General features: G+C 42.0%; 1 protein-coding gene across 1 annotated transcript; it reads left to right on the top strand.

Moving 5' to 3' along the window:
• The first annotated feature begins 2,737 nt into the window (after window positions 1-2,737).
• LOC135497978 (uncharacterized) lies at window positions 2,738-8,569 on the top strand. The gene is made up of 2 exons (XM_064788081.1): window positions 2,738-3,859; window positions 4,660-8,569. Exons 1-2 carry the CDS (start codon window positions 3,532-3,534, stop codon window positions 5,616-5,618), a joined length of 1,287 nt encoding a protein of 428 aa, XP_064644151.1. The 5' UTR covers window positions 2,738-3,531; the 3' UTR covers window positions 5,619-8,569.
• The last annotated feature ends 5,721 nt before the right edge of the window (window positions 8,570-14,290 follow it).

The raw sequence follows: 14,290 nt of genomic DNA on the forward strand, positions 1-14,290 counted from the left end.
TCGAACACATCAGCATAGCCTTCCAATACCGGATCGTTAAAAGCCTTTGCTGTGTTTACACGCTTGAAATTGTCCTGATTTACGACAATGAGTTTCATGTGCTCGACAGCAGTAAGACCAAGAAGGGGCACAACGTCCTCTTTCACGATGACAAACTCAATGGAGTACAGTTTTCTATTTTTAGGATTACGGACATGCATTCTGCATTTCCCTTGGGGGAACCAAACGCGCTCCGCTCCACATTTGCAGAACTTTGTTGCACTTTTGCACCTTGATCGAACTATTGACATGTTTAGCGGGTAATATGTTCACAGTGGCTCCACTGTCCAATTGAAATTTCACTCGCTTCTTCGCAACTATCATTTCTGTGTAAATCTCCTTGTTGTCATTATTGCAAACTTGGTTTATCTCTGCAAGATGCACACACCCAATTACATCAGGCTCATCGTCAGAGTCATACTCAGAAGCGGTGTAGCCCGCAGCATGTACACTTCTTGACCTGCATTTTGACTTGAAATGATTCAAATCACCACATTTGTGGCATTTCTGTCCATTTGCGGGACACTCCTGACGGTCTTTAGCATGCTTCCGTCCACAAAATCGACAGTCTATCAACGATTTCGACGTGTGGTGATTTGATGCACTATGCTCGTATTTCTTTGGCATTGGAGTATCGCCGCCTCTCGACTTTGGTTTCGATTTGAATCGTGACGACACATTTTTTACATCTTCAGTCCCAGAAGAACCGATAACTTTGAGTTTAGTCTGGGCTCACTCAGCGGACTTGCAAATGTCAATACTCTTTTGTAACGACAACTTACGTTCTTGCAATAACTTTCCAAGAGTGTTCTGATCTCGGATGCAAATCACAATTCGGTCACGAATCAGTGAATCCTCCAGATTTTCGAAATTACAAGTCTTTACCAACTCTCTCAGAGCACTAAGATACGTATCAAATCGTTCGCCAGACTCTTGGTTACGTGAATTGAACTTGAATCTCTCATACGTCTCGTATACCGTTCCAATGATGTGATCATTGAGCTTTTTGACAATGTCCTTCAAACTTTTGCTCGACTCGCCAGCAGCTGCATCAAATGTGAAGCCGTTCAGGATCTTGAGACCCTGCGTTCCAAGCGCACTCTTGAACAATAACTTTCGACGGGTGTTCTGATCTCGGATGCAAATCGCAATTCGGTCACGAATCATTGAATCCTCCAGATTTTCGAAATTACAAGTCTTTACCAACTCAACTCTCTCAGAGCACTAAGATACGCATCAAATCGCTCGCCAAACTCTTGGTTACGTGAATTGAACTTGAAGCTCTCATACGTCTCGTTTACCGTTCCAATGATGTGATCATTGAGCTTTTTGACAATGTCCTTCAAACTTTTGCTCGACTGGCCAGCAGCTGCATCAAATGTGAAGCCGTTCAGGATCTTGAGACCCTGCGTTCCAAGCGCACTCTTGAACAATGCAACTCTGTAGGCCTCGTCCCTTCTTTCCAAATCAGCAACAATGGCATAGTTTTCCCACAGTTGCAACCACAACTTCCACCTTTCAACAGCATTAGCTTCATCAGATAAGTCAATTGGAGCGGGTGGTTGTATCGGTGGAAAGCTCTGGGCCAGTGGTTCAGACACTGCAGCAACAGCTGCGGGACGAATGTCCGGCATGTCTGGTTCACCACCTAGCATCTTCAGTGTTCATTATACATGCAGCAATACACCCGTGCATGTACACTAAAAGCACATGGTTTCACACTATTGACAATGTCACTTTGACTCATCAAATTCTTGGTTTTACTGCCTTTACTATCACTTTGACCTGTATCGGAGGTGACTCGGGTACTTTCTTTCATGGAGCCCTTAAGCTGTCACCATGTTTTAATGTTGGTTATAACGAAGGATAAAGTCGGGTTCACAAACTTAAACTTGTTTATTCAGCCATGATGAAAGTAGTACCAAGAGCTTAGGCCAGGTGTCACCACCTTACAGTGGCATAATGTAACAGACATCCATGGTGTCTTGACAAGCATGGTGCCAGGACATGCATGGTGTCTTGACAAGCATAGTGCCAGGACATGCATGGTGCCTGGATACACATGGTGTCTGGACATGTATGGTGCATGGATACACATGGTGCCTGGACATGCATGGTGTCTTGACAAGCATTGTGCCAGGACATGCATGGTGCCTGGATACACATGGTGTCTGGACATGTATGGTGCCTGGATACACATGGTGCCTGGACAAGCATGGTGTCTTGACAAGCATTGTGCCAGGACATGCATGGTGCCTGGATACACATGGTGTCTGGACAAGCATGGTGTCTTGACAAGCATTGTGCCAGGACATGCATGGTGCCTGGATACACATGGTGTCTGGACATGTATAGTGCCTGTATACACATGGTGCCTGGACAAGCATGGTGCCTAAGCATTTATGGTGACATGACATGAATAGTGACAGAACATGCATAGTATTGCATTATAACTCAACCAAGACATTTTCATGCTGCGTTATTTTTGCGATTTCTTTGACATCCTGTATATACTCTAGCATCAGCATTCATCGTCGAGGCAGAATAGAAAAAAGCACTGATAATCGTATTGATCGTAATTCACATTTATTGATTATGAGTATAGTACAATCAATATCGGTCGATTTTTAAATCGTTATTCCAATAACATCTATGCTTTCAACCATTTCAACATATTCAAGCGTATTATATGCTGTTCCAAAGACCAACGAAGATGGAACACTTCTCCCTCAACGAGGACAGGATGTATAATGAACTTCGCAGCACTTCTTTGGAACATCAAAACCAATGCTATGAATAGTTTCAAGCGTCTGAATAAATAACAAGCCAGAGGGCTTGATACTGCACTGCTGAGAGTGTATTCGGTTTTTGGCAGGATGTTTATCCTACTTTGCTGAGCACATTTGTAAACAGGAAATTCCATGCTTTTGGAAACTTTTTTAATCCTTCGTTCTATACAAAACACTGAGAAAAAGCAATAAAATCCACTGCAAAGGGCGGCTGTTCCAACTACTTGACACACCAGTACATGTGTTGTTTTATTACGGCGGGAGAAGCATAATTGGTATAACGGCAATCGCCATTCTTTGTGTATGATGGCAGTGAAGAGCCGGAAACCAATGAAAAGGCGGGCTTGGATAACGATGCTGCAACGTTTGATTGCTGCGCTCTGAGGATTGGACGCTTTATTTTGTCTACTGCTACATTCCGTAGGGTAGGGATTTCACCTTAGGTTTGAAATATCGACCGCCGAAGCATAATATCCTATTATGATGTGCCAGATAAGTCAGGCAAAGCCTTTATCAAATACGGGGAAATAATAGAGGCTGACTACATTTGTAAACAGGAAAATCCATGTCGTTTAACGTTCAAGCATTACCAGGTGGTCGGGTGAAACCAAGGAGATAGCGGATATGGTCTAAATATCTACAACTTACCCTTAGCAATGTTAAAATAATCAGAGAAATCATATGACAACCTTTCCATTAGACCATGCCTTATCATGTTTCTCCACTGCTCAGCAGTGCATTGAACATAAACACGGCTATCTATTTTTTAGTCTCATTTGAAATGGTGAAATCTTTTAGAATCTTTGAGCGAGTGCATTGGGAAGGCTCTCTTATAACAAAGGAGGTATCGCTAACGACATCTCTACTGCAGTGCACTATTATATTCACTTCAGGAAGGCGTGTGGTGGGTTTCAGTGTTGATTACAAAGGGCAAACCACTTGCATAATACATGCATCACAACATGAGAATGTTGCCGGTCCAAAATTAAACAAAAAAGGAGCATACATCTGGATGGAAAGGGTAGCTAGAGGTAAGGACAAAACAGTTATCACAAATATCCTCGATGCCCCCTTAGGTATTTCGATCATCACCTTTCAAGATTCGTGCTCGTGCAATAGAGATTAAACCCATCACCTCATGCCGACATTAAATTTGCTCGACACGAAGTATTTGAATGACGGACTGTATTAATATTGCCAGCCTCACTAAATTATCTGGTTACCCCACTTTCATACAACGCGCAACGTCCACAGCGCATTTATGTCAGGTCAGCATACACACCTAAAATCGCCCAAGCAAAAACCGTTATTACTATCGAACACCTGATCTTCTGCTATGCACCGACGAGGGTTTACAGTGCATGTCTCCTGCGACACCCACAAGTGCCGTGTTAGTGTTGTTGTGATATGGACGAGTGGGAAAGGAAGGGAATGCACGGAGACTACTATTGACTAATCTTCTATTCTCCGTACGTCTCCAATCGTACAAAGCATACCGCTATCAAACTATTCGATTTGGAAGTGTGGAAATCGTTAAAAGACTAATACACGTACATGTAGGCCCATAACAACACCATTGAAACCAATATTCGTGTTTTGAAGGATGACATAAGTGTAAACGTTGTGCGAGATGAGTGGGAGACAACAGCCTGTCTTGACTCTCAATCTTGAGGATACTATCGGCGGAGAAGGGACGAAACCAACGCACTCGGCCACCATAGCGACCAAAACGAACAGGTCTCCGGATTTCCGGGGAGCTGCATCCACCAAAGTTTCGATCACGGGAAGCCATGTGCGATAGTAACTAAACTTTGCATTCTTTTCATCTCAGGTCCGTTTCTGCTACAACGAAAGTTTCGACTAATGAAAGCTACTCCGAAGCATATTCTGTGTATTGTTTACTGTCATATACAATTATTTCTCTTACATTCATGTGGAGGCTTTATCCGATGGATGAAACCACCATCTTTCATTATTGCGTATTACCCAGGCTCACTTCCTACACAAAAACATCTTTTTAACCTTCAGGAACAGGTCACTGATGTATTATGCTTTAAAGCATACCTGCTTGTGTTCTGTTTACATTCCGTCAATAGTAAGTTGTCTGTAGATTTATACAGTTATAGTGGAAGGTTGGTATCTCGTGTTACTGTGAACTACCCCATCAATGGTATAAGATGCAGCCCAGTGATGTCCGATGACATGAGTCGTGTGATAGTTTGGACTAAAAATCTTACCGGAACCACCAGACGCCACAAGTCTGATTACGAATTAATTCTATTTGAAATTGACCATCGCTCCGAACAAGATATTGCATTTACTCGTCCAAATTTGATAACGACCGTACCATCAATCAAAGATCTTCGCATAAGGCCTCCTCAGGCAGTGTGGTCGAATGAAACAATTTTCATCTATGTTAGAAAGAAAAGATTAGTAGTTGTATTTCACTACAACAAAGGTTACTACCAACTGATTCACAAGCAGAACTTAAATATGAAAAGGATCCGTTATGGAACCTGGGATCATGACAACAGCGGGTTTATATTTTTGCAAGTGGAGAGAAAAGGAAACTATAATTCGTTTTCACTTTTTTGGGTGTTATTTAAAGATAACAACAAGAGGATGCAAATTGCCCGAGTTCCAGGTTTCGAAGTAACGTTTCCAGCCAGCCGAACATCACCAATATTAGCAATCAGTTCAAATAGAATACTTCTCTTATCTAGCACATTTTTTATCAAAGAGAAATATACAATCATTCATCACTTCCGCATGGTGCTTGTACATGACTGATCGTCTTCTTCTTCTTCTTCTTCTTCTTCTTCTTCTTCTTCAGCGTTCACTCTGCACTTCGACTTGGGAGTACATGTATTCCTGGAAGAGACACCAGATACAAGAAATTATTTGACAGCCTTTCCATTAGACCATGGCTCATCACGTGTCTCCACTGCTCAGCATTATACATACACATGGCTATGTATTCTATAATGTCATTATATATGGTCAATTCTCTGAGAATCTTCGAGCGAGTACATTGGGAAGGCTATCTTACCACGAAGGAGGTACACGTATCTCTGACGAGATCTCTACTGCAGTGCTCTATTTTTCTATCATCGGGAAGACGAGTGGTGAGCAAGGAGGATACCGCGGAGATGTCACGGCTTTTCCAAGATGGCGCTGCATATTGTAAACAAACTCGATCCACGGCCAAGGGAAAATCAAGTCATCAAATAAAGTTAGATTTTTCGCATCAAATCAGAGTTATTAGTACTTTTCTGCTATGAAATAAGTCTTCAGACAATAAGTTATCATTTGAATAATGAAAAGTGCTGTTTTGATGGGGAAAAATAGGGTTTTTAAAACCAAATAGCCGGGCACCGATCTTCCAAAATTAGCGATGGTCTCCCAGATATGGGGCAATCTCTTCATTATCATAATGGGATTTGGAGGCATGTTAACAGATTTTACAAGTTCGAGACCTGTAGGACCTAAAACTCGCATAGATCCCCATAGATCCCCTCTATTTGTCGAGTTAGCGCCCATGTAAGATCATGCACTTTCGGAGACTAGAACGAAATCTTCCTGCGGATATCGCGGTTTCGGTGATGATTTAAGGAGAAATTGACTGTTCTTAGAGTTGTATGGGACAGAAATGAGTTCACACTTCATGAATACATGAATATATTATGATATGGGCGGGCTTCTAAGTCAAAACAATAACAAACTCAACTGCATCTCTATCGTGTATCGCGTAGTGCATTGTCTAGTGTATTTCGTAGTGTATTTTAGCGGAGACACTATTTCCGCGATTTGGCCAAGCCAAACGTCTTTTTTATTCGTGGAAGTTAATCTGCTCTGTAAATGTTATTTTACACAGGAAGAATCCATTCTAGGTATTGCAATATTTCATGTCTATTGGTGTTTTTGTGTACAGAAGCGCACCAGACAGTGAGACGTGGAGATGTGTTCAGTGCTGGTGCTGTCAGCAGACTGAATCTGATTGGCCATAGCGATCAGTAATATGGGATGTGATCACGTGATGTGACGTCACCGCGGTATCCTCTTTGAGTGGTGAGTTTTAGTGTTGAATAAAAGTTCAACCCACTTGCATAAAACATTCATTACAAGATGAGGATGTAGCGGGTCAAAAAATTAAACAAAAACGATATAAAAATTAAACATCTGGATAGAAAGGGTCGGTAAAGGTAAGGACCAAAAAGTTATCATAGATCCTCGGTGACCCTATAGACTAATATAACTCTTCGTATTTGAATCCGCAGCGTCAAATCGTACTATTATTCGGATCGGAAAATAGCATCGCATGAGGCAGAAGTGCGCAAGGGCCATAAACCTACCTTGAACATACATGTACCCTCAACTTACCCTTTATAAAGGGAAAACTTGGGCGTGGGATTTACCTAGCCAGGAGGAGAATACCAATGCTTGACACCATGCGCCCCCTGATATATCTGTTAAAGATTTCCGCCAGTATTGCGATGCAGTTTTTGACATGGCTTGCGAATTTCAAGCAGGTCTAAGGCTACATCCCGTTCTAGCGCATTGTTTGTTTCAGTTCAATGGAATTTTAACGATCTTGTTCGGTGAAGTCGCGGTCCTGCTGGAAGCCGGTTTTGTATGCAAAACCAACACATCTTATTCCCAGATTGGTTGATTGGCTATATTTAAGTTACTAATAGACACAGTAAGGGCATGTTAGACTCAGCGCTACAAATATTCCTCGCACTGGCGCGAAAAGTTTTGATGGAAGAGACCTCAATTTGAAATGTGTGTACACCTTTGAATTATTCGCGTGATCTCGATCGAGTGGGAAGTGTCCTTCGTCACGACTTAACGCCAAACGCCTTCAACACCAACCCGGGAATATTTTATCGACTCGCAAAACTCCACAAACCCATCGCAAACTCCTCGCAACCCAATTTTTTGCGATACCTTATTCAAAGTTGCTAAAATGTGTTTGGCGATGCTTGGCTTTCATGAACATGAAATATTTGCTATGCGTGCCAGCATTCTTTGTGCTGATACTGAGGCAGAATTAGATCAAATTTGAATAGTTGTATTTGAGCTGTCAGCAGATATGTGCTGTAATACGCCAACATCAGTCCCATGATCGACTGGATTATCCATCTTCTCTTGGATACTGATTCAGTGGGAATACTAGAGGTTACGGGTTTAAAACATGCCGACTTACCGACAGCGAATGTCAATCCTAAAGTCTCCTTCTTTTACCGCCGACAAAGTAGGGCGAGCAATTCGTTAGTCGCACACTCATAACCGGGTGGCCAATGAAATTGCTCGACACAAAACAATTAAACACGGACTCAATTGAGATTGCCAACCTCGCCAAATGATCAGGTTACTCTTATTCTATACGACGCGTACAGTGTCTTTGTGTCAGGTCAGCACACCTGGGATCGCCCACAAGCAATAACAGTTATTACAATCGGTCTTCCGAGACAAGACCACAATTGATTTTCCAAGCCATTTCCAGTTATTTAAAATGCCCGCCATCAAAGAATGCGTGGAGCTGTGAAACTGAAATTCGGATATGATATACGGGTTAGTCTTGCAAGTAACTGGTGCGATGGAAATTGGTGATTGACCACGGAAATTTTTTTTTAAATTGACAAGTTTGACACAAGTGGACATTTTTACCCATTTCGGCCATTTTCACTCCAAATTTGAACCACCCCCCTATGGCCAGGTTGTCAAAATTCAAAATTATTTTTTTTACCAAACAATTTATTTATATCTGTAGACTTGCCACAGCAAATATTTTTTCAATACCTCTCCAAATATGTACTTGAGAGTAAAAAACATGCACTCGTCTAATAGATAGGCCTGGACCCTCCAACCTATGAATATTCATTAGTGGTCTTGTCTCTTCCTCTACGTACTTACGTGGGCTTTCATTGCATGTCTCCTCCCACACCAATAAGTGTCATGTTAGTGTTGTTGCGACATGGACGAGTGGGAAAGAAAGGGAATGCACGGAGACTACCACCGACTGCTCTTCTATTCTCTGTACGTCCGTGTCGTACAGTGCTTATCGATATCAATGTTATTCGATTTATAAGTATTGAAATCGTAAAGACTAATACAGGTATAACAAAACCTATTGAAGCCATGACCGAAAAGTCAGGTTTTGAAGGATATAAGGGTAAACGGTTTACTAGACGAGTGGGGAAAAACAAAAATGGGCAAGCACAACAGCCGTCTTGATTCCCGATCTTTTGGGATCTAATCGGCGGAGAAGGGAGGATCGACACCGACTCACTCTGCATCACCTCGGCCAATACTAATAGGTCTCGGGATTTCCGGAGAGCAGCATCTCCAAAGTTCCCACGGGGAGCCATATGCGATATTGGAGACTTTCAGCACCGTCGAATCTCCTGCCCGTATAACGTATCCCTATCGATTATGCGTTGTGTAGTTTGGAGGACAAGTGCTACCGCAGAAGTAAAAACGCAAGAACGGTATTTCATACGAGAAGCAGTACACATGATATTGAACAATTTATCTTGCAATCGCAGCTAAATTGAATCTTCTATCATATTTCAATGTTGTTTTTTTAGTATTGTATATTTCGTTGAAGATGCTTTCGTTTGTGAAGTTATTTTCGGAGAAATTAGAGGCGTTTTCATTGCCACCTATCTAATGAGTTGTTCACAAATTGCGCATGGCTGAATTATCGAAGCTAGAAGCTCATTTCATGTCTGACTTAAGTATCACTTACCAGTATGCGACATACGGGAAACTCCCACTTACCACATCGTTTTGTACAGGCCTAATTTTACTAAGTTCACATTTTGGTCACTCATAGTAGCGGGCGGATGGTTTTAAAAGAACAGCCATATTGTCTTGGGCTAATATGACTATTACGTGTAGGGCTACCAGGCTTTTAATGTACGCGCGCATTACCGTGGGGGTGCCATCATATTATACATTGGTGTTCATAAATTTACCAGAGTTTGCCGAAGACAGGTTTCAGTCAGCTTTGCTTTGCAGAGAGTAGACAGCACGGACAAGAATAGAAGGCCTGAGGCGAGTTTTGGTGATTTTCGTCTGGACGTTTTTCGTTCTTGTTTGTGACGCGATGGATGAAGAGAATGAGTTTGGACCACCTCGGCGAAGTTTGCAAGCGTATTCCATGCAACAGAAAATTGCCTATTACGATGTGTATTGGCTTGCCCATTTGGAGGGATTGGACCACGAACGCACTCCTCCCAGCTTTGCCCGTTTCCGTAATATTCGGGAATTAACATTCCGCGAATGGATCAGGATTGAGAATGACTTCAGACTCGATCATGAGGAGAGCCAGCGAAGGAGGCGTATGTGGTGGTACCGGCAACTTGGAAACGGATACTGGCCAAAAATTGATGGCACCGTAGACGAATGGTTCAGGGACAGAAGGAACAAAGGATTTCCGTGGAACGAGGGGTATCTGACCATCCCTTACCGTGGATTAACAAAGGATTTCAAGTGAGCGGACTCGACCTGAATGACACCGGGAGACGTGCATTCAGACAGTGGATTGATCATATGCCGGCAAATGAACGAGAAGATCTGGAGAGGACACGACCGCAACGACTCGATTTTAGGGCTTCGGAACATTGGATGCAGCGATTCATGGAAAGACACGCCATATCGTATCGCCGGTCAAAACGAGATTCGAAGAAAATCCCTGACATTGCCGCCCAACTCATCGCCGAGTTTCAGGCGCTGATTCGCCATTGGATGCTTGAAAGGGACATCCTCAAAACCGCCTCGTCAATATGAATCAAACCTTTGTGCGATATGACTTTCCTCCGAATTACACCATGGACCAAAAAGGCATACGTGATACTGACAGCAGGACATCTAGGGGAAATACGAAAGAAGGTTGCACCGTTACCCCTGCTGATATTAAGTGACGGAAGGAAATGCATAGCGGAGGTGGACTTTCCAAGACTTATGAGAGATGGAGCGGATATGGCAGAACCGAGGGAACACGCGCCGGTGTAACAGTAACAAATGCCCCCCCTGGAAAAAGTGTCCGGCCCTAATGTATTCTGCAATATGGTTCTATAGAGACCCTGACCGTCAATAGCTCATGCACAATTTACGCATAATCCTTAAATCATATCGTAGTGTTTATAGAGGACAAAGTGAAAAATGTTATGTAAGTTTTTATATGTCTTTTCTCACTCACTTGTATAATATTATTCACTCTTTGTTTCCCCCATCTCGGGAACCCAGTCTGAGCCTTTTCATACATGTCATAACATTTAGTTTGGGTTCAATTTGTGTATTTCAGTTTACCGTGTTTGACCATTAAAGATAAGTTTTGTAAAGCACGCGTTGAAGTTCATTGCAAGAAGAGTCCTCACGAGTTTATAAGCCACTACAGAGATTGAAGCGTATAATAGAATCCTTTGTTTCCCGGGCATTCTATCCCAGGACATTTTAAACTTCTACACTGGCAAACGTATTGGTAACCTCCAGTCCTATTGAATGGGCGAAAATAGAGTTATTGGTGGAATAGGGTGAAATAGTGGTGACTGACTTCGTGCCTGATGGTGAAAACTTCTTGCTCGTCGTGGACCGATACCGTGCCACCGTATCGAACATTTTCTGGAAGCTGTTCAGGGCCATCGGAGAAGAACTTGCATTCGTTCCTCTTGACCTGACAATAATGTATGCGTTCAAATGCAGGCAAAGAGCCATCTGGAAAGACTGGAAAATTGGTAACACTGATGAGAACGGACACTGGGTGATTTCAAGGTCAGTTTTTAGATTTAGTTTTAAAACTAAATGGGACACTAAAACCCTTGATTAAACCAGCATTGAAATGAAGTGGGTTTTAGTTTCATCCTATTTCAAAGTCGGTGTTTGTTGGTTTTAGCTTTATGTCCAGTTTTAGCTTCAAACTAAGGATGGTTTTAGTGTCAAAAACTAACACCGGGACTTAAACTAAAACTCTCCAAAACATCAAAAATGAAATCAGTTCTGGTGTTAGTTTTGACACTCAGATTTAGCATTAGACCTATCCTATTTCAAATTAGGTTTTAGTTTCACACTGAAACAAATTGGAACACCAAGGTCTGATCTTAATCCCAGCTCGGTGTTATATTTGGAAGTTTTGTAGTGCATTTTGTATTACCAGTAAAACTAACACCTTAGGCATTAACACCGAGTGGATTTCAAAGTTGGTGTTTGTGTTAAGAAGGGAATAAAATCATGTTGTTCGTACCATTTCAAGGAGTAGTTGCTGGTATTTTGAACGCTGATGGGAATGATGATGGACGTGACAGAAGACGACCAAATTTCGTTCGACGACCAGCAATGGAAGCAGTTACAATAGTGAATCAACAGTAACAACGACAACAACATGCATGTTTGGTTTTTCCAAGGTTTTATCTCTGTCCATCTCGGTGTTAGTTTTACCTGCAGAATAAAACATCTTCTTAGTTTCAGCCCAGGTTTTAGGTGTTTAGATAAAACCAGGTGTTGGTGTTAAACTAAAACCTCGAATTGGTCTTATCCAGACATAGGTTTTTAGGGGTAGAAATTAAGAATAAAACTGACACTAACACCCAACACTAAAACCAAAATCAACTTTGAAATCACCCACTGTCCATTTATAACCCGCCGTGAAGTTTTACGAAGGGTTGGCCTCGCATGGGAGCGCATCGAGCCCGAAGCTATACGAATAGCTTGGGGTGTCAGTCGTTTAGTTGCAGAAAACGTAGAGATTAATGTTAATTACTTGTTAATCGAGGAAGAGGACGATGTAGAGGGTCTAGAGTTTTTGTCATGCTGACATAATTGAAAGCAAAGACGTCATATGAACCAAGTTCTGAATTGACCGATGTCGATTGCACTATACTAATAGAGAATTTCGATCAATACGATTATAACTGTCTATTTACTTTAAACTCTGCATCGACCACGTTGATGAATGATGCTACAGGGTGTTAATAATAGTCCAGGCAGCATGCATGTCCAGCACCATGCATGTCCAGATGCCATGCATGTCCTGGCACCATGCTTGCCATGCACAATTCAAGTTCAGGCACTATGCATGTCCAGGTACCATGCATGTTCAGGCACCAAGCTAGTCAAGGCACCATGCATGTCAAGGTACCATGCTTGTCCAGTTACCATATATGTCCAGGCACCACGCATGTCCAGGCGCAAAGCATGTCCATGCTTGTCAAGGCACGTCCAGGCACCATTCATGCCAAGGGATGATGTATGTCCAGGTACAATGAGTGTCCAGGCACCATGTACGCCCTGGGACCATGTATGTTCGGTCAGCAAGTTGAGGTGATATTTGATTGTTTGTTCACGCCACATGAAGTATTAGCGAAGTATTCCATCTACTTGGAGTGCATATATTTCAATGGCGTTGTTGTTTCTCAGAAACTTGACCTCTACGCCTGGAAAAATCTTGTTAACTGCATGTCTATAACTGACACCCTCACATGTGAGAAGGCTTTATGAATTTGATACTTTTTGTTCCCTGCTGTAGTGGAAATAGATATCCATTATCGACACATATTTGCATCATCGTTGACTGAGATTTCTATCTTCTGCGGACCAATTTGTAGTATATTCTTGATTTCCATGGTATATTTTATGTCCTTAAATTGCAGAGCCCATCCGTGTACCCAGGCATGCCAGGAACTGCTTGGTAGAAAGGATACATCACATATCACACGGCATTCTTAACTGGACGCGGAGGGAGCAGGACTTTCATATGAAGGGGGGAAACATTTTCATTCGTTTTCAAAAATGTTTTTTTCGCGAATTTTTTCCCGCGAAATTTGTCTGCACCTACATTACGGATCTCGAGCCCTTTTTGATCCTGATTCGGATTTTATTCTATCTTCCCTCAAGATCATTGTTCTTGACCGAGCTTGAGCCTTATTCCTCAACCCCAAACAATAGCAAGGAAGCTGTTTCATAGAACAGCCGCCCTCCCTATTATTAATCCAACATAGGGCAGCAGGGCTTAACACCTCCTTTGAGTTGAGGATATGGGTCACTGCTGCTTTGTGTGATTATTACATAACCAGATGTATACAAACAAGCCTAATTCTAAACAATGCAGTCTGTGTCATCCCAGGTAGAGATTAATTACCAGTAGATGTGCTATGCTTAATATATCTATGTATCATTGTTTAGTGTAGCTAGGACTACTGACAGGAACAACATGGTTGATTTTTGGAAAATAGTGACTTTGATGAACAAAAAATTTACAAAGATTGTAAAAGTAATTTTGTTCTTAGGACGCTTTATATTTGAGCCGATTTTTTTAGAGCTTTGACAAACTGATTATTAGGTCTGTGACTACATGAATATATGAGCAGTTTTTGAAGCAAAACGTCTCGTCTTACAAAAAAGAGGATTTGTAAGCACTCTCTTTGCATAAATCTACAAAATACATTGTCTAGTGTAAAACA

Source organism: Lineus longissimus, chromosome 13, assembly GCF_910592395.1.
Source record: "Lineus longissimus chromosome 13, tnLinLong1.2, whole genome shotgun sequence".
Lineage (NCBI taxonomy): Eukaryota > Metazoa > Nemertea > Pilidiophora > Heteronemertea > Lineidae > Lineus > Lineus longissimus.

Coding starts and splice junctions, on each gene's coding strand:
- LOC135497978 (XM_064788081.1), top strand. CDS start 3,532: ATGCCTTATCATGTTTCTCCACTGCTCAGCAGTGCATTGAACATAAAC. Junction 3,860..4,659: donor GATGGAAAGGGTAGCTAGAG/GTAAGGACAAAA, acceptor TTTTCATCTCAG/GTCCGTTTCTGCTACAACGA.